Genomic DNA, 18384 nt, shown 5'->3' with positions numbered 1-18384 from the left:
AATTCGATTATGTCTTCGACTTTCGACTTTCGACTCGATTGAATACCTAGGGGCTCACACAGTACCTACTCGGCGACGAGGAGGTTCATGGGTAGCATATTAAATACTCGCCTGCTCAGAAGCTCTATGAAATCGACTCTTGGTACTTGTAAATCAGAAGTATTTATTTTTCCTGAAAAACACGTGTAGAGTTCTCCGCGGCTGTTCTATTTACTGGACGAACGAGTACCTTAATCGCGCCTCTGTTGGTCCGATTTCAGGTGGAGTTTGTGTCACAATTGATAAACAGATCTTCATGTTTATGCAGTGTGACGATGGGTGGATTCGCGTCTGGTAATCGTGGCAGGATATCTGCACGTGACCATAGAGGAGAAGAGCAAAGAATGGTGGCATGGGATGGAATGAGATGATGTAGGACGATACTCAATCAAAAGTGCCTTTGTTAGTTACAGTGATTGGAGACGGGGAGCTCGAAGTGTAAGGCCAAGTATGAGAATTTGATATTTAGATAGATAATTAGATTTCTGATACGAATACGTAAAATACGACCAGCCTCATTAAAAGAATGACTTTACCACAGGAACAAATGATTTTCTTCCCAACTCGACATCAACGCCTCCTATCATTCTCACCATGCAATCCGTTTTCATCATCTCGCGCTACATAACTACTTTGCAAATCAACTGCAGCCCAGCCACTCTGCACCATTCTCTGAGCAAAAGAATTCCTATACAATCCTCCTCCAGGAGATGTTGAAATTTCATTGTTATGTAAAGCCTGAGATTGGAATGGTCGTGAATAATGCGATTCATATCCAGAGAGGTGCGCTGGCTTTTGACTACTAGGCTCTGAATCTATGGATCGTTAGTTTATTGAAAGCAGCACAGACAGCAGGAGACACGTACTATTATTCAACCCTAATTTCGATACATCCATCAGGCCCAGATTCCGATAGTCTCCCAAGCTGGCAGACCATGTCTCATCTATGCCTTCTTCACTAGTGTTCGATGTAGATGGTGCCATTCCCTTGAAAGGATAGCTGGAGAGAGAAATGCGGGGGATTTCTTTCGGTGCATTTTTCCATGGTAGTCGAGTAGATAAGGAAGTGATGATTGGTTTTCTGCTTGTCTTGTCGGCTCGCTTTCGACGACGATGTAGAAACCAGGAAACGAGTGCGAAGACCAAGATAAAAGCGACTCCGCCAGTAGCACCCCAGGGGATGAGTTTCGTATCGGTTGCAGTGCCGGAAGGGAGCGCAGTGGAAGTCGTAGGAGATAAGGATGTTGAGCTGGCTACGTAGAGAAGGGACGTTATGGATGAGGAGTCAGGAGAGTTTGTGACTGGAGATGATGTGGTTGTAAATAAGGATAGTGAATCAGGGATGGAAGGGGTATTCGATGAGCTATAAGGTACTGTATACACTGATATTCGGACAGCTGTGAATGTCGATATCGATGTTACGGTCACAACACTCGTAAAAGCTGCTATAAATGTGCTTTTATTGTTGGCATCACCGCAATTAGTGAATATTGTACTTGGTGGCACAATTCCGGTGGAAATTGGGATACCGGATGTGGTAAAATAGAGGATTGAGGATGTTGTAGGCTCAGCTCCAGAGTTTGAATGGTCCGACAATGATTGGGTCGAGTACTCTGTATTATTCCAAGGTGTAGCCTTTGAAGAGTCTGGATATGCCAATGATAGAAATTGATCAGTTGTAGATGCTACATGCGGGGTCGTCATAGAAATGGTAGGGAGTGGAAAAGTTACCGTTGGAAGGATACTCGTCTGAAAGGTAGTACCCTGTGAGCCAGGAAAGCTCAAAGCAGTAGTTACCGACTTAAATGCCGCAGGATATAGATGTGGTTGAGGGCAATTGGTAGCGTTGCTCGAGCATGGATCGATATCACAACACCCTTGAAATGAAGGGTTTTGGCTTGAACATATCCACCAACTTCCAGAAGAACAATACACGTTCGGCCAGTAGGAGCCAAGATTCATTGATCCCTCGTCTCCAACTTCCCCGTGTCCGAGTCCAGCCGCTCGAAGATCGCTTGCTGGGCATCCTTTGTTGTTGCATGGGTTGCTTGTACAGCATCCGAAGAAGGTTGGCGTTTGAGCTGTGCAGGTATACCTATGATTTGATCATTCAGTATTGTTATATAAGATGATAGATGAGAACCGCACCACTATCAAAACGTTTGGTTAGTCATGGTCTGTAAGATAATGAATGGACATGTACGGGACGAATACTCTGGAAAGATTCGAACAGATTGGTTTAAAAGCAAGGAAAAGATTATACTCACAAGACCTCCTAGAGGACAAGTACCCATAGTGTTGTTTGTCATATTGCCAGAATGTAAGTGGAAGCCGGGTAAGGTGGGCTGTCAGGATGAAATATGGTATTTGGAGTTCCAGGGATAAATTAAGAAAGTGCTAGAAAATGTTTGAGCTGAAGAGTACAAGGCTTCTTGTAAACCTTTTGTAAAAAGAAATTGAGAAAAAAATGGAAGTTGGGCTGATTAGGAATTCGTCACTAAATTTGTGAATCAATAAAAAGAATATCACGAGAGACTGATTCACCTCTCTCGAATAAAAATTCGTGCAAGAATTGAGCAGTATTCTTTGAACACCCCATTATTCATTATAGAAAATACCATGTGAATAACAATAAAGGTAAGATTCGTAAGGCAGATCCGAAGAAACATACGTGAAAATGAAAAAGCTTCCCACTCCTCAAAGTCGCTCCAATGTGGTCCCATATATCTCAGTTTCTGGAAGATCCCGCCTTCAAGACTTCCGGTAATGATGCTCGGAAAGGATCCTCAGATGTATCTGGCATTTCTACTGTCCCTGGTCGAGTGATAAATGATCTTTGTTCAAGAGGTGGTGATTCGACTTCATGTAAAATAGAAGAGTCAATCTCATGGTAATTAGAGAAGTTTGGAGATTGAGGTGCGGATTGATATGGTGGGGCAGGACTGAGAGGTGGAGATGATGGTATCTCTGATACTGGACGATAATCTGTCAAATTATTAATCAGACGTTCTGCTGTTTCTGGAAGAGTTGCAATTACCTTTCTGCGGTGCTTTAGCGTCTGAAGGGCTGCCTTCATATACGAAAGGTGACGAAGCTACTTTAACCATGGTCATGTCTTGAGGTGGCGATTGATAATATGGCTCGACTGCACCTGCCAATGGAGCTCTCTTTTTACGTCGTTGGACGCAAAAGATAACTAAGAGAACAAGTAGGATAAAAACTACTCCACTTAAAGCGCTCCCTATAATTGCAGCAATAGGTAGTTTTGAGTTTAAACTGTGCCCAGTTGAACCTACTGTCGCACTCGCTGTGGCCGATCCTTGAGATGACGGAGTTTGATTCGAACTGGTGTCAGCAGCGGAATTTCCTACAGTGGATAAGGAGGTAGAAAATGAAGATTTTGAAGAAGATGCAGAGATCGAAGATAATGCTGAAGATGATGAAGTCGAGGACGATAAAGTTGAAAATGGCGAAATAGACAACGACGAAGTGGGGACAGAGGAAGACTTAGAGATAACAACGGAGGCAGATGTAGTTGGAACGCTACTGAATGCTGCAGCGTAGAGCCTTGATGACGGGCAACCATTTTCGTGGCATGGATCAAATTTCTCGATTGAACCAGGTGCATTGCTATCGTCACAGCAACCTTGAAATGACGGAGTCTGTCGGGAGCAAGTATACCAGACTCCTCCGTTGGGGCAATCCGCATTTGGCCAGTATGATCCATCGTTGCTAGAAGCATCCGGGCCACTCGCTGTCCCCATACCCGCAGGTAAGAGGTCTTCTTCAGGGCAACCAATTCCATTACATGGATCACTGGCGCAACACCCGAAGAATGTCGGCGACTGATTCAGACATATCCACCTAAAATATTGAATCTATCAGCGATATTCATGACCTTAATATAAGATGAAACTTACCAACTACCGCCGAGGGGGCATGATCCCATAGGAGTTGCAGACATCTTTCTTTGCTTAGTTAATGGAATCAGGAGCTGGAAAATTTTGGCGGAAAGTTCTCATTAGATAAATGCTGAGCCGAAGAATCTATTAGAGTTTCACGTATCAGGTATGATGGAGAGGCTATAGATACAGGTAGTTTGGAACGAAATATCTAGGGAGCCTTGCACCTCAAGTCTGATGTGGAGGGTATCAATATGATAGTGGCTTGCATCAAAATGAACAGTATCGAGACCAAGACGTTGGTATAGCATTGATTTGTGGAGAATGTCTTACATCTTGAAGTAGTACGTAGAGTTTCATGTGTGAGTAAGTGTGGTGTGCTGTACAACAGACGGCAACTTCAACTGCCACTACCCGTTACAATGTTTGCATCTTACATTTACTAGCAAAACTCGCCACACGAAGTCTTAAAGAAGAAGCCTGCAGACAACACAACGAACTCATCAATCTCAGATGAGTGAAATGCATGTTAATCAACCATTGTTTAGGGACAGTGATAACGGGGTGGTGTAACAAATTCATAATCGATGATTTGAAGGCCCCGCAAACACACAGGTGTTGAACAGAAATAACGAACTCTTATTACCCCTGAAGCGTTGACAGCTTGGTTAATATTATCATAATGCGAGGTCGACATTTATACACCGACACGTGACAAAACTCCCTGATTTAATGATGATTAGGAAGCTGCGAGCAGTTTCTGCGGCTCAAATTTTATGGTCGATCTTTCATGCAAGCCCTACCGGATTGATACTTCAATTCCTGCTTGAGCTTCTGCTTCGAGCTTTTCCGTTCAAATACGGGAATTGAGTCTGCCTTGCACTGCAAGCTAATACTCTGGCCAATTCATTTAAAGTGGGATGATTCTTCGGAAAGCCCGAATAACACAACTTGACAGTAACGTCTAGCCTGATCCGACTTGATTTGAGCTGTAACATAAACACGACATGAACGTGAGGGGTACATTTGAGTTTGGATCCAATAATTGCTCGCAAATTGTGGCTGATGTCGATCCTCTCTTCACTGCGGACACACATTGACCTGCAGAGGATGACTTCCAATCTACTGCCTCACCTTCCCTTCTCTCAGTTTTTCTTCTCGCCACAGATAGGACGTAACGCGAAGAATGAGTAGGTATGTTGACACTGTCGGGCGATCCTATCAATGAGTCGAGAAGAAGCCTCAAAAATCAAGAATAGTACATCATTGATGCGTCTAGAAGTTGCTCGTAAATTTTCTGAGAGGTTCCATGTTGTACAACATGGAGGTTTTGTAAAGTTTACACGTGCTGCTTAACACGCTAGTACTAACTTGGTTTTAGCGCAAGTTACCATCGTCCAGGAAACGTGACATTCTTGTTTTACAATAAGGTAATTCAGACATCTGCTTGTGAAGTCAACACAAATGATATCCTAGAGACATTGGGACATAGACCTCCGAGTTTATAGCATTTACTGTGGATGTCAGCGAAAGAGTTTTGTTGCTCATTCTACAGTTCATCACAAGTAACATTGTATTGTGATTTGTGGATGGCCCGCTTCAAGACGCGTCAAACACATTTTTCAGGCGAAGATTACAGTTCTTGTTCTAAAGCACTCAGATGATCACCATGAATTTTAGCCATTTAAGATCAAGCAAGTCAATTTTGGTCTAGTTCTTTGTGAATATGAGGCTCCGGCGGACAATGGAGGCTCCGCGGAGGCGGGCGCGGGCGCGGCATGGTCACGTGTGCGGATATAACAAATGTATATATCTCTCTACAGAACTTAGTCTGGGTTTCCCATAATATTTAATTCTATCTCTACTTTTCCATAGTTCGAATTCTTCAATTCCTACGATTGCAACTATTCCGCGAGAGCATTTTTCTCGATCTCGTATCACGTGCCGTTCACGACAGCCACTCCCATCGAACAGGTCTTCATCATGGGTGTCTCGGAGCTTATCGATTCTATCAATCTTGCTACTAGTGAGTCTGATAAGTTGAATGATGAAGATCGAGGAAAGCTTCTTAGTGCTTGTGGAAGACTACAAACGAGCCTAGAGGGTCCTCGGGATAAGTTGATGAAGATGATATTCTCGGTGAGTATTAATCCTGTTCACATATCCGAATAACTTCTGACGAAAGTCCAGTCACTTCAACCAGTAGCACTTAGCCTCGCAGTTGACATGGAAATTTTTGATACGGCAGCTGCTTTGTCTGCGGCTGGGAAAGAAATTCGAGCCGAAGATCTTGCTTTGCCAAAAGATGCTGATCCGTTGCTTGTTGGTAAGTCCTTACTTGAAGATATTGATGATCGTAAGGAACTAACTATTCATTCAGTAAGGATCATGAGACTGTTGGTGGGAATGGGTTACTTCACTGAATTAGCCAGAGAAATCTACAAACCCACACCACTAGCAAGCGCTCTCGTCACATCATCTCCATATGGCCAAGCAGTGATCCATTTGTATGCCACACTTGTCCTATAGTTTCTGTTCCATATCTAACAATCTCTAGCACAACCCAAAATGAAGTTGTAGCCGCTCTCCCAACATACTTTGCCAAAAAAGGCTATCAGAGCCCCAACGATGCATACGATGGTCCATTCCAGTTTGCTCGACAAACAGACCTCCATTGTTTTGATTGGATGGCTACTCAACCGCGTATCCAACATGCCTTCAATACCGTGATGACCATTCCCCGCACTATTGGTCGCACAGCATGGTATGAGTATTTTCCCGTTGCAAAAAAGCTCAAGGTAGAATCACCTACAGATCCACTGATAGTTGATATTGGAGGAGGTATTGGACATGATTTAATTCGTTTCAAAGAAGCACATCCAAAACTTCAAGGGAAACTTATTGTAGAAGATATCCCGGTAGTGGTTTCTGGTATCGCACCAAGCTCTCTTCCTGGCGGCATTGAAGCTCAACCATATGACTTCTTCAAACCACAACCTATCCACAATGCAAAAGCTTATTTTCTCGCCAATGTCTTGCACGATTGGCCTGACAAGCAAGCTTCTGTTATTCTGAAGCAAATTAAGAATGCGATGGGTAAAGACAGTATGTTATTGATCAATGAGAATTTGATGCAAGAAGAGAATGCATCATTCGAGAGTGCCTGTACAGACTGGATGATGATGGGAGGATTTTCGGCATTAGAAAGGACCGAGAAACAATTCAAAGAGCTGATTGAGAGTGTGGGGTTAGTTTTGGTGAAGGTTTGGGGGGCTCCAGGTGTAGAAAGTGGACCTTGGGAAGGAAGAAGACTATTGGAAGTGACCAAGAATGATTGAATGACTGGTAATCTAGTATCATTTTTTCGTTAGATGAGCTATCAAGTTTTCTTTATCATGTCAGACAAAAGATAACGCAACTCGATGTAACGGTAAATGCAATTAAGTGATCATAGATCGGAATCGAGATTACCGAATACCTTTCCTTGGTAGTAAGCTATAATTCGTGAAGCTAGCTGATAATATCGATCAACCAAGAAATTGAAAGGTTCTAATCCATTAAGGGTGAAATCTAGAATAGAACAGGTGGGGTTCAATGTAACCAATCCAGGGGTGACCTAAGCGAGCTCTCTCAGATGACACTTCTTCGGGTAAATCGGGTTTGTTTAACATTTCTCACTCAACAAGTCACCATCCCCTCCAACTTCCGCGGGTTACTGCACGCTCATTCAACATACCAGCCCTCATTCATTTTGTTGAAGATTTTGTTGATATTGTTGGTACGAAGTTAATTCGTGCCGTAGGGCTGCATACGAGGTTGAATCTACATCATCTAGTGAATCTCGATCCGATAACCTAAATTAAGAGTGGGGCTGCTCACCCTTGTACTAGGATAGATCAAGCTCGTACATGGAACAGATGGGCCAGACATTGGTGAGTTGATATGGAAACGCTTGGAAATTCATCAAGTGGTTCACGAACTTACTGCGAAACGGATTCGACATGACGGCAACGACTTGATAATTGTGCGTTGGTACAACTATACCGCTTACTTCGAACCAAAGAGGCCTAGAACAAAGTTGTTATGAATGGAGGAGAATGTGTTTGTATCACCAAACCGCGGAGAGATTGCATCTTGTACCACATCCGCACTGCTATTTGAACTTTGGTAACGAGATGTATAATTCTGGGGGTCAATCGCTAATACAGATAGGCTGTCAAAAAGAGAAATATATATAATGAGTCGCAAAAAGAAAGAATCAGCCGACTCCGAAGAAAATTCTCGAAGACTTCTCCAATCAAGATATCTCCTCATCTTCCTCCACCTTGCAAATCTATTTTGGAAATGAAATCTTTTTCTTGATGCACAAGCCCAACCTGAGATAGATCTATCTGTAAGGGAACAACAGTAGAGAATGGCACCTTATACATAACTTCTCGATACAAGATATTTTTTTTGGCAGAAACTTTTATCCCGAGCATCCATTCCTTGTGCGAAAATCGAGGAAACCTAGCAATACACTACACGCAATGAGGGCTGAATAAAAGAAATCGACACGGCTCATGGTCAAAAACAATAGAATACCCCCTTCGCCTAGCAGTCAAGCTCCCTTGAAAGAAATGTTTTTCCTTGGATTATCTGGTTTTCGTTCAAGAGACAACGCTTGTTGTCTCGAGTATTTTGAAATTATCCATGCTATACAAACGACACAATCTTTGCTGTCGGAAAATAAAGCCAGACTGGTACCAAAGGACTTGTGATATGCGGCTGGCTAGAGCAGGCGAACTCCTTTCTCTCTCTGGATCGCTCAAACATCGGGTCCAGCTATTCTAATGTGCAAGCAAGTTCTCGTACAACAAGGCCATCATTTGATATACGAGGTAGATTTATTAAAGCATATGCTCAGATAAATCAGGGAATCCATGTCTTCAATCATTCGATGACCCAGGACTGAATGAATACCGTAGCGCCACATTATAGCAGGAATGGCGCATTCTGACGCTGGTCGAAATATATGAAGACTCGCAGGTGGATGTTCAGAGGCTAAAAAAAATTGTGCTTTTCGTGCAATAGAGTTTCTTGCAGCCCAATCAGAGCTTGTCACTGTTTTTTTGTTGATTTTCGAGTCGCTCCAGAAACGGTACACGCTTGGTAAACGCTTCTGACTTGTTATACCTGACCGATATTGTTTCCATTCTCCGATACGGTACCAGCTTTGAATAGTGCTTGTTCTGAGTTCGCAGGAGAGATTGAATGGTATATTATGGCCATCGAAGAAAACATTCGAGATCGAGAGGTTTGGACTGGCGTAGCACGTCATTGGTATTCAAAGGCTTCCGGCGATGCTCCTCCGATTGGTTGACTTTATCATCACTTCGCGATTCTCGCACAACCAGTCGCTATCTATGAATTCTGGGTCACTGTTAGGTGATAACAAGAGTAAGGCATGCCATGCACTTACATTTCATCAATGATGAGTATTCGGGTGCTGATTGTTGGTCTAAAGGTTATATTTATCTCCTTCCATTCGATCGGCAGGCTAATGAGCAGTTAGTCGTCCGCTGGTGATTGATGAGAAGGAAGCCTACTGTTACCTCATCATGATCGTTCTCATACACCCATCTCTCCAGTTGATATTGAGTCGTCGCCGGAAGGGTATCGAGATTGGTGGTAGTAAGATGCCTATGAACTGTCGTGACAGGAAGTTCCCATGACCATTGTGGTAAAGTGTACCCGGTGAATTGGGTTTCGAAGTGAGTGGGAATCGGGAAATGAACACCTATGTGATGGAATAGGTTACGATCGTTATCAAAGTCACTCGCAGATAAAGGAACGTTGACTGGTCCCTGAAGTACTTGCTCCGGTGTTTCGAGAAGAAGATTGGCCTCATCAAAACCCCATTCCTGAGGCGTGGGGGCAAGATCAATCTCGGTGCTTCTGTCTTCAACCATCATGAAATCAGCGTCAAAGTCTTGAACCCCTTCACCGATCTGCTCTTGAGGTGTTGTTCTTGCTTCTGAATGCGCGATAGTATTGAACTCGTGTCTCTGGTCATCGCTGCTGCTCGGCTGCGCAGTGGGTTCATGAGACGTTTCTTCACTCCTAGACCTGGATAGTGTCAGTGATACTCCACGTATGAGCTCGAATGAAAGCAATACTTCTTGGTCCTCTGCTTTGGCTTGCTAGCAGTTTGTCCTTGGTTTTTTGAATGCTTGGCCATGATGGATGTTTGTTGTAAAGGTTGATTATAGTTGAGTATATATAGTGTTGGGGATCGTTTGCTAAAGATTATCGATACTAGAATGCAGAAGAAGTGTTGAACGTGTATGTGGTATGTCTACTAATAGTGACTAGATATGCACAGGAGCAAGGTTGAAATATAGTATGCCCTGTGATAAAAATGGGATCTAAATTTATCTAGATCTGGAGGAAGTAGACCGCGAAGTATGTAGTATTGAAAGTAATGATAGAAATATATTTGACTACACAACTCTGAAAAAGCAAATGAGGTTGTGTTGCGACCGGTAGTGATATGTGAAGGTGTGAAGGGAAAAGAGTGATATATGTAGAGCATTTTACGCATCTGAATGTGGTTTGCGAACCATTTGCAACCCATTTTGTTAGGCGTGAAGTGAGTTCTCCCCTTAGGTAAGTTATCCTGCGAAGCCACTTCACTCCTCAAATATCCTTTGGATCCAATTGCAAGCCACAGATACCAGCCAGGTGAAATATAAGCAAAATTTCTTTCATCATTTTCAAACGCCAAGACAAGAGAGAGTGGCAGTGTGTAGAAAATTGTTTATCACCGCTACACCGCATTTACATCGCGAACTAGCAATGGTAAGTTTCGTAACGGCATCTACCTGACTGACGACCTGCATCTAGATCGGTTCTTCGAAAGGCCTGCTATTCCTCTACGCGCGCTCATCTTTCCCAGTTTTTCTTCGATTTTGCTCAAGACCAACTAATATAATATCATCATATTTGACAAATGAATTGAGACAATAGCAGTATACTCTATGCCGCTCTACATATGATTGTGAACTTGAGAAAAAAACGTATGCATGTAAAAGATGGGTTTGGATTGGTCTGCCTTGAGCCTTCCTGCTTTGATGATCACGCAAGTAGCTATCAAGCGTTTTTTTTGTTGCCGTGCATGTGTAACAATACCTATACGACCTATTCCCTACTACAATCACAACCCTGCAGATCTTCGCTTTCTTGATCTTGGTTACTTTTCAGTCTCTCGCTAGCTTTCAATCATCACATCAGTCGTCCATCTTCCCGAGTCCACCAGTGGGTGCATGAATTGACGGTACACTTCTTAACTTTCGGAAACTTTCACAAATTCATTCTTTAATTGTTTGACATTAGAATTTATATTTTGATTGTTTTATCTCTAATGAATGATTGTGACAATTTTTATAATATGCGAATTGATATATCAAAAGATATTTACAAATCAGTTTTTTGCAGTGTCCCGTCAGTTCGTACACCCACTGGTTGTCCCTGCCTGTCCAATATTCACAATATCTTTTCTAGACTTCTCCACAAAGCCTTTTTAAATCCTGAAGTGAACAAATAGGAAATTCTCTTATTTTAACAATTAATTAGTATCGATGGAATGAAATACACGGAAAATCTTGGTCATTGGATGTGTTGTCAATTCCAGCCTCCTTCTCTAGAGATAGATTATTTTTGTTTCATAGACAAGTGCTAACGGCGATAATTGTTCACAAAAAAACGTATTGAGTTTGGAGGTAATCTCTGCTTGAAGGTCCGGTACAGTGGTACAGATTTAAAGTTCTTCATGTTTGTCGGTGATGAGTCTTCTTTGAGCTGCATCGCTGCACCACGCCCTGGTTTATTAGAATCTTGGTCCTGTAAGTCTCACCCAGAGCGGACTGAGAGAAGGAAATTAGAAAGCTGTGAGAATTGTGCTATTTTCTACAATACAGTATTATATTTCGGCCAACATTGGCAAACTTATTGTTCGATGCATCATTAATGATTACCACCCCACCAAAACTCTAATCTTGAACCGTCTATCAACAAACATTGTTCCTGACTTTCCCTGGAAGAGTATGGAGGGAAAGCGCTGATGAGCCTAGAGAAATTTAGATTGATGCGTCAAATAATGTCTCTCTTAGATTCAAAAGAATCACATAACCAGTACCGGTACCTTGTTTTGACTCACATCATCATTTGCATTTTGTGTCAATTGCCCAGTTACTAGGCGTGGTTCATCCTGTTATTGTCGTTGCATAACATATCTAACGCTCCATCAATACAGGCGGCAGGTTTACCACAGATATGGCCTGGTGAAGTATTCAACCACAATAAAATTCGCCACTTTCGATAGTATAAGATTATGGCCCAAAACAGAAAATCAACCATCCAATCAGGTTCCGCATATTATTACACACGAATTGGGCAAAGATGATGTATGCGCTGGCTCCAATGTGCAAGTATGAAAGCGCAAGCAATTCCAAACACAGACGAACACTAGTAAGAGTAACTACATCAAGAGACTTGCCTTTGTTCTGTAGATCATAAGAGTCATCCAAGTATTGTTCATACAATAATCTTTGCTGCATTATCAATACTGTGACTAGACCGGAACCAAGGATCCGTGCAATTCTCGATCTGATGAAGTGTCATCCTGATGGTCCTTTTCTACATGGTTCCAAAAGGTCGAATTCTGGTTTCGGAAAGGCAAGCTTTGCGCTCCGGACAATATACACAGGCTCCTAGGAAGTGTGCTGATACTTGCACAACATACGCTGGGAACAAATTATCTCCTTTCTTCTGTATAATTATTTCACCAAGGCATAATGATACGTCACTGAGATCTAATCAAAGCGAAATTGTAAATCGACGAGAAATATTACGGAGTGAGCACGCTACTATGTTGATCACGAATCCGGTGGTTCCTTGCATTTTGGAGATCGGATTTAATCATCCCTAGCCATACGTTTTGATCTCACCATAACGAATTCGTAAGATAATGAGCAACGCCAGAAGGAAAGAATAACAGATAGAAGTGCACAAGGCTCAATCAGATTCACAGCCCTGCCGAGTACCTATTGTCGCCCTGAACTAGGTCGGTCGGGGCTTTGTGGGTCCCTGTACTACCAGTTTTCTAATAACTTATACTGTATCATTCCGGTTGGTTCCGTAAAGTCTAACAGGAACGCTACGTCACTTGTTTCTAGGCAACCCCAAAATTTCTACACGATGAAAGCAATGCTGAAGGTTATTTTATCAAGTGGGGAAATAGAGGCGTTCTTGCTTTAAATGCAGACGCCCTGTTGGACCAGCACATATTCACGATTATTGAGGTATGATTGACGCCCGGAGGTTTGTTCTGTGATACAATAGGCTCGAACAGAAGAAAGAACGCAATGAAAGGCTGCGGCCAAATATCCATCGATTCTGAAGCATTTTGTGATGTGTGTGACATGATAGTATCAAATTCAGATGCATTCAGGAACGGAAACATCCATTTTGCGCATTTAACAAGAACTAATAAAAGTCGGAATATATTCTTCCAAAAATCCCAATCAACACAAAACGATCTGCGGACAGCATGACTGCCACGAGCGTATCACAAGATCGATTGAGATTAGAGTATATTAACTCTCACCGCGTAGGACCTGCAAAATCCAAACACGTCAAGAGAGGTTGCTGATTTGAAGACACCCGGAAGGAACTTTCATCCCCGCAGCTGTGAGACCATTCAAAATCTTTCGGTCGCAGGGCCTTTTTTCTAACAGCACCATATACGCCGTGTTCAAGATTGCCGAGTACTACATTGGCTTGCGCCATAGCATGGTTGCATGCTTTTGAATTGAAATTTTTTATGTCAACCAAAAAGCTCATGACCTACTTGGCCAATTCAACATGTGTCGATCATGCGGCCCGCCCTGCGACCTCTTTCTTGATGATATACAATTCCGTCTCGGTATAATCGGCATGGTTGGGACGTTGTAGGAATGTGCAGGATCTCTCACGCGACTTCGCGAGGCAATTTTGACAAAACAGGGCGATAACCTTATTTTCTTGAGCTCGAGAAAAACACGAATTTTAAAGGGGCTCTTGGTAAAATTTTAGTGCCGCGCACGTCTTTCAAATTGGCCATTGCAATTTGGCAGCGACTCGTGCGATTTGCTAACATACGAAGGCTCGCATAGTCATGTGACGACAGTGTAGCGCCAATAAACGTTCATCTCGTTGACTACTGTTCCCACACTTTTGATTTCTTAACATCGAAATTTGTGTTTTGATTCAATTTGATTGAATTTCTATCTTCATCTCAAACGGAAGAGATAATTTAAGTTACAAGGTTCTTTTCTCGGCATCAAACTATCTCATAATGATAATCACAACCTCAATTGCGCATTCTGATGAGCGAATATGTTGACTTCACGTTTACAATGATTGTTTCTGTTTGGTGTTCCGAGTTGTAGTCTCCTACTTCACGATGGGCTTGCACACAGTGTCTCCTATAGAATTCCATACTTTTGCACTAGTGTGACTTCAGAGGGGCTTTTTGCCCCAATATAGGGTCACAATTTCACAATTTGCGCGCATGGATACTCACTGGGTACTTGGTATTTGAGTTGATATCAGTAGCAATGATTTGCATATTTCTTCAGGCCTTACCTCATCTAGTCTCGAGCATGAAGGTAATCATGAAGAACCAGATGAGACACAGCATAAGTAAGCTTCGTGGGGGGCAGAAATCTCGCAACTGTGACACCTGCTCCAGACAGAAAATTCAGTTTAGGGCTGCTAGTGTTTATTTTACAAATGCAGTTCAGCGAGCCAGTGCCTCAATATGTTCCGTCGTAGTGCAGAACGAACATATGCTAGACTCGCCCCAACTAGACAAGCTAGCAAGATTTCGTAGCCTTGGCATTTCGTTACACGATGGATACTTCATGAACGTCGGTTTGAGTTGCTCTGATGGGGCTCAGCGGATGCAAATCTGGTGACACAAAGAGCGGTATATGGGTTGAAATCACTTTAGGATGTTGGAAGAAATGGGGGCTCTTCTGTCCGACGCATGAGGCATAATCGCTCATTTCTTTTCGAGGGCGTTTGCATAGAGACTACAAAGTCTTCTCGTCCCATTGAACGATGTGATAGCTACTCAGAAGATCACAAACCGCATTTGCCTCCTGGAAAAAAAATTGCACTCAACCCGTGACTATCGAACACGTTGACGGATTTCAAATGATATCGAGTAGGGATAGAGATAGGGTTCCAAGTTCTCGGGTTTGTGGTTGTACAAGAGGACGAGGCTTTGAAAAAGAAATCTCCAACGGGATGGTGAGAGAGTAGCGGTAAGAGATCTTGCTTTTTCACATTGTTCCATGCATGACCTCACTATTTGCTAAATTTTAAATTGCTTGCGCATGTGATCGATTTACATGCCGTGTTTGAAACAATTTGCATGAGGTGCTTGAAGAAGAGCTAGATTTAATCAAAGGCATGATGATTATCCACGCTAGCTTGCTACAAGCGTAAGGTAGTGCGACAGGTAAAGGAAAGGGCGAAGTGGGATGGCAACATGTGGGGGGAGGGGGGTGAAATTGGGCTTGACCGCCTTCAAGACCTTTTTTTCACGCGACAAAAGTTGGGAATTCACATCTATTGCAGGGCGATGATTCGAGGAATTGTATCTAGTGAGTGTGCGTTTCTTCGTGCGGCGATTGGTCAGGTACCTGTGTTATGATGCAGTCAGCTTATCCAGTCAAGAATTCCGCCACACTGCGGAAGTCGCTTAGGAGATTACCTTGAAAGTAATGATCTACAATCATCCCATCATTCCATCACACCAACAAGTAGACTCAACGTGGAGTCGGTAGTTGGTCATCGATTGTTTGATGTGATTGATGGCTGCAACCTATCCATCTTTGCCAAGCCTTGTAAGGCATAGCAGCCGGTATATTTTCAACATTAAAACAACGTCGCAAAAGAAAGTTGAAGAAACGGTGAAGATGCAGTGTTCTGGAATCGGTAATATCCATGCGAATGATTTACACCTAGTGCATTTCTCTGATCAATGTTGTCTCAATTAAGACGAATCAATGCAATGTACTCCATCAACCCGTTTCTTGGGTACCTGGGATTGTACACATTATCGTTGGTGGCTGCAAGGATGGATCTGCATTGTGGCCTCTTTCTAGAATTCGAATCTCAATTATCGCAGAATCCAATACAACGCATCTCCCCTTTATCTCGGATAATTTCTCACCGCCAGATACAGCCTCTTTTACTCCACTTCAATTTCATAAAATAACTTCAGCCTCATGAGTTTGCCGATGTCCGTGATGTTTGTATCCAATGGTTCATTCATTTTGCTCTTCGGTTGCCATCATGAAGTTGGAGATCACCTAGTAACTTCAAAACTGCTAGTCTCATGTCTCAAAGATAAAGCTTAGCCGTACTAGAGAAGAGAACTCGAGTGCATGCAGTCAAACGCCCGGGCTTCAATATCGAGCTTTGCAATCCACTCTGATGCTACTGCATTCAAGCTGGTGATGCATATCAACATTTATATGGAGCTTGTCTTGCATGATGCGAGCCAGATACTTTGCATTTTCTAATCATTGCTTCAATTGATCCACAGATTCTTTTATTATACTTTTCTACGTAAAACATTGACGGTTCAAGGTACCAAATGATACGATAAGCACATGGATCGCATGCAACGAGAGTCATTTCAAATATTTCCGTAATTTCTAGGTCTTGATTGAACATTTCCGTCACCATCCCGATCTAGAATATACAGGGTAACATATTCGGCCTCGCCGGGCCCGTTCTGGATTACCCAGAGATAAGGACAAGTGTATTTTTCTCAATTCAATTGAGCCGCTTCATTGTCTTTGGAATACCGTGTTGGTACAGCCTCACTAGATAGATGGAATAGCCAAAAAGAACAACATAGCGTGAATACCGAGAGAAGTCGATGCCCGGGAGGGTTGCGATAGGACAAGGGAAAGTAAATAAGGAAGAAGACAGAAGACAGAAGAGTCTGAGAGTTTTTTTAGACTGGCTTCTCAAGTTTGTTTACACGCTCCCAAGTGCAATTTTTCACTTTTCGAATGAGTCCCTCCAAATGAATCCTCTCAATCCACAAACTCACATCAAATCTATTCCAAGCACCCATCAATTAGCACATCCGCATCCGCATTCACATCCCCAAGTACCACTTTATCTCCCTTCTTCCTTTCTTCCTTTCTTCCTACACTCAAACTCAAACCCAATACCAGCTCAGCACCAAAAATGATATAAAATACTTTCTCCCAACTATCACATCCCTCAAAAATCGATCACATTACATATACCTACTTTCCTTCAAAGTCTCAAAGTCTCCAACCTCTATCTCATACATATCCGTCATCTCTCAAACTACTCCACACACACATACAACAACCTCTCCCTCACACCAAATTTCCCCTTTAATTTCCTTACATTCTCTCCTCTTCCCTCCTCTCCTACCTCATCTTTTCATCACACACTTAGTTTCTACAGAATCAATAAAAGAATACAACAAAATATTTTCTATTGAACAAACTCCAAATCACCTTCACTTAGTCTATCTAACCTCACTCCCACACTCCCTCCTCATCCACCTACCTAGCAATACCCTCAATCCATCCACACAAAAAATCAATCACTCAACCCCCCAAAATCTCAAACCAACACACACCATCTTCGAATCCCCATCCTGCCTATCTCAAGATCTTCGATATCAACATGCAAGTACCCAGGTAACCCTGTATTATCATGAAGACATCAACTGTCCATTATCCACACGATGCATACTTTCTGTATCATTCAGATCCAGAATGATCAGTATTCACTAACTGACTCATTTACAACCAAGTTCTCATTTCACTCATGACATGTAACACGATGGGCAAATTAAGTAAACGCCATCCCAATTCAGATAGTCAAAGAAAAACAGTTCATGCCTGTAGCTAATGTTACACTGATTACACGATTGTGCTTGTGGGTGGCAAATTGAATGAAGTAAATGAGAAAAATGAAGATTTGCATATGAAAAACGAAAACAAGAAATTTATCGTCACATCGCGTGCAGTAGCTGCTGTTCAACACTCCAGAAATGCGAATTCATGGATATAGAGCTTCAAGTATAAGCATGTATAGTGTAGTAGTTCTTCGGACTCCCAATGAACGGGGAAAATTTCACCATCTCAAAAGGTGAGATGGTGAACTGTTTCTAGATCATCAATAGCTGATACGTTTTCAAGGGGGGATTAGAAAGTTAGTACACTTATAGGCGAATTAGGATAAATGAGAAGTTAGTACACACTTGAAGGGGGTAGGGGCAATGAAAAATTGGTACACACTTAAAAGGATAGGAGAAGGGAAAAGTTAGTACACCTTGAAGATAAGTCGACCAAAGTCA

At 42.5% G+C, this 18384-nt stretch overlaps 4 protein-coding genes across 4 annotated transcripts; 1 reads left to right on the top strand and 3 right to left on the bottom strand.

The window, feature by feature from the left end:
* Positions 1-609: 609 nt before the first annotated feature.
* Bfra_004367cb (uncharacterized protein) lies at positions 610-2348 on the bottom strand (the record flags this gene model as incomplete). Its single annotated transcript, XM_037334774.1, has 4 exons — positions 610-854; positions 906-2057; positions 2135-2189; positions 2307-2348. The coding sequence occupies 4 exons, from the start codon at positions 2346-2348 to the stop codon at positions 610-612; spliced, it is 1494 nt and encodes a 497-aa protein (XP_037193308.1).
* A 419-nt stretch (positions 2349-2767) lies between these two features.
* Positions 2768-4003, bottom strand: Bfra_004367ca (uncharacterized protein; the record flags this gene model as incomplete). The annotated part of the gene is made up of 3 exons (XM_037334773.1): positions 2768-3024; positions 3077-3903; positions 3960-4003. The coding sequence occupies 3 exons, from the start codon at positions 4001-4003 to the stop codon at positions 2768-2770; spliced, it is 1128 nt and encodes a 375-aa protein (XP_037193307.1).
* A 1921-nt stretch (positions 4004-5924) lies between these two features.
* On the top strand, positions 5925-7279 carry Bfra_004366 (putative o-methyltransferase protein; the record flags this gene model as incomplete). Its single annotated transcript, XM_037334772.1, has 4 exons — positions 5925-6080; positions 6132-6267; positions 6322-6448; positions 6499-7279. The coding sequence occupies 4 exons, from the start codon at positions 5925-5927 to the stop codon at positions 7277-7279; spliced, it is 1200 nt and encodes a 399-aa protein (XP_037193306.1).
* Positions 7280-9202: 1923 nt separating this feature from the next.
* Bfra_004365 (uncharacterized protein) lies at positions 9203-10161 on the bottom strand (the record flags this gene model as incomplete). Its single annotated transcript, XM_037334771.1, has 3 exons — positions 9203-9340; positions 9530-10043; positions 10100-10161. The coding sequence occupies 3 exons, from the start codon at positions 10159-10161 to the stop codon at positions 9203-9205; spliced, it is 714 nt and encodes a 237-aa protein (XP_037193305.1).
* Between the last annotated feature and the right edge of the window lie 8223 nt (positions 10162-18384).

This window comes from Botrytis fragariae (assembly GCF_013461495.1).
Source record: "Botrytis fragariae strain BVB16 chromosome Unknown tig00000050, whole genome shotgun sequence".
NCBI classification, from domain to species: domain Eukaryota; kingdom Fungi; phylum Ascomycota; class Leotiomycetes; order Helotiales; family Sclerotiniaceae; genus Botrytis; species Botrytis fragariae.
Note: the sequence above shows the minus strand (reverse complement) of the source record. Positions and strands in the feature narration are given on the sequence as shown.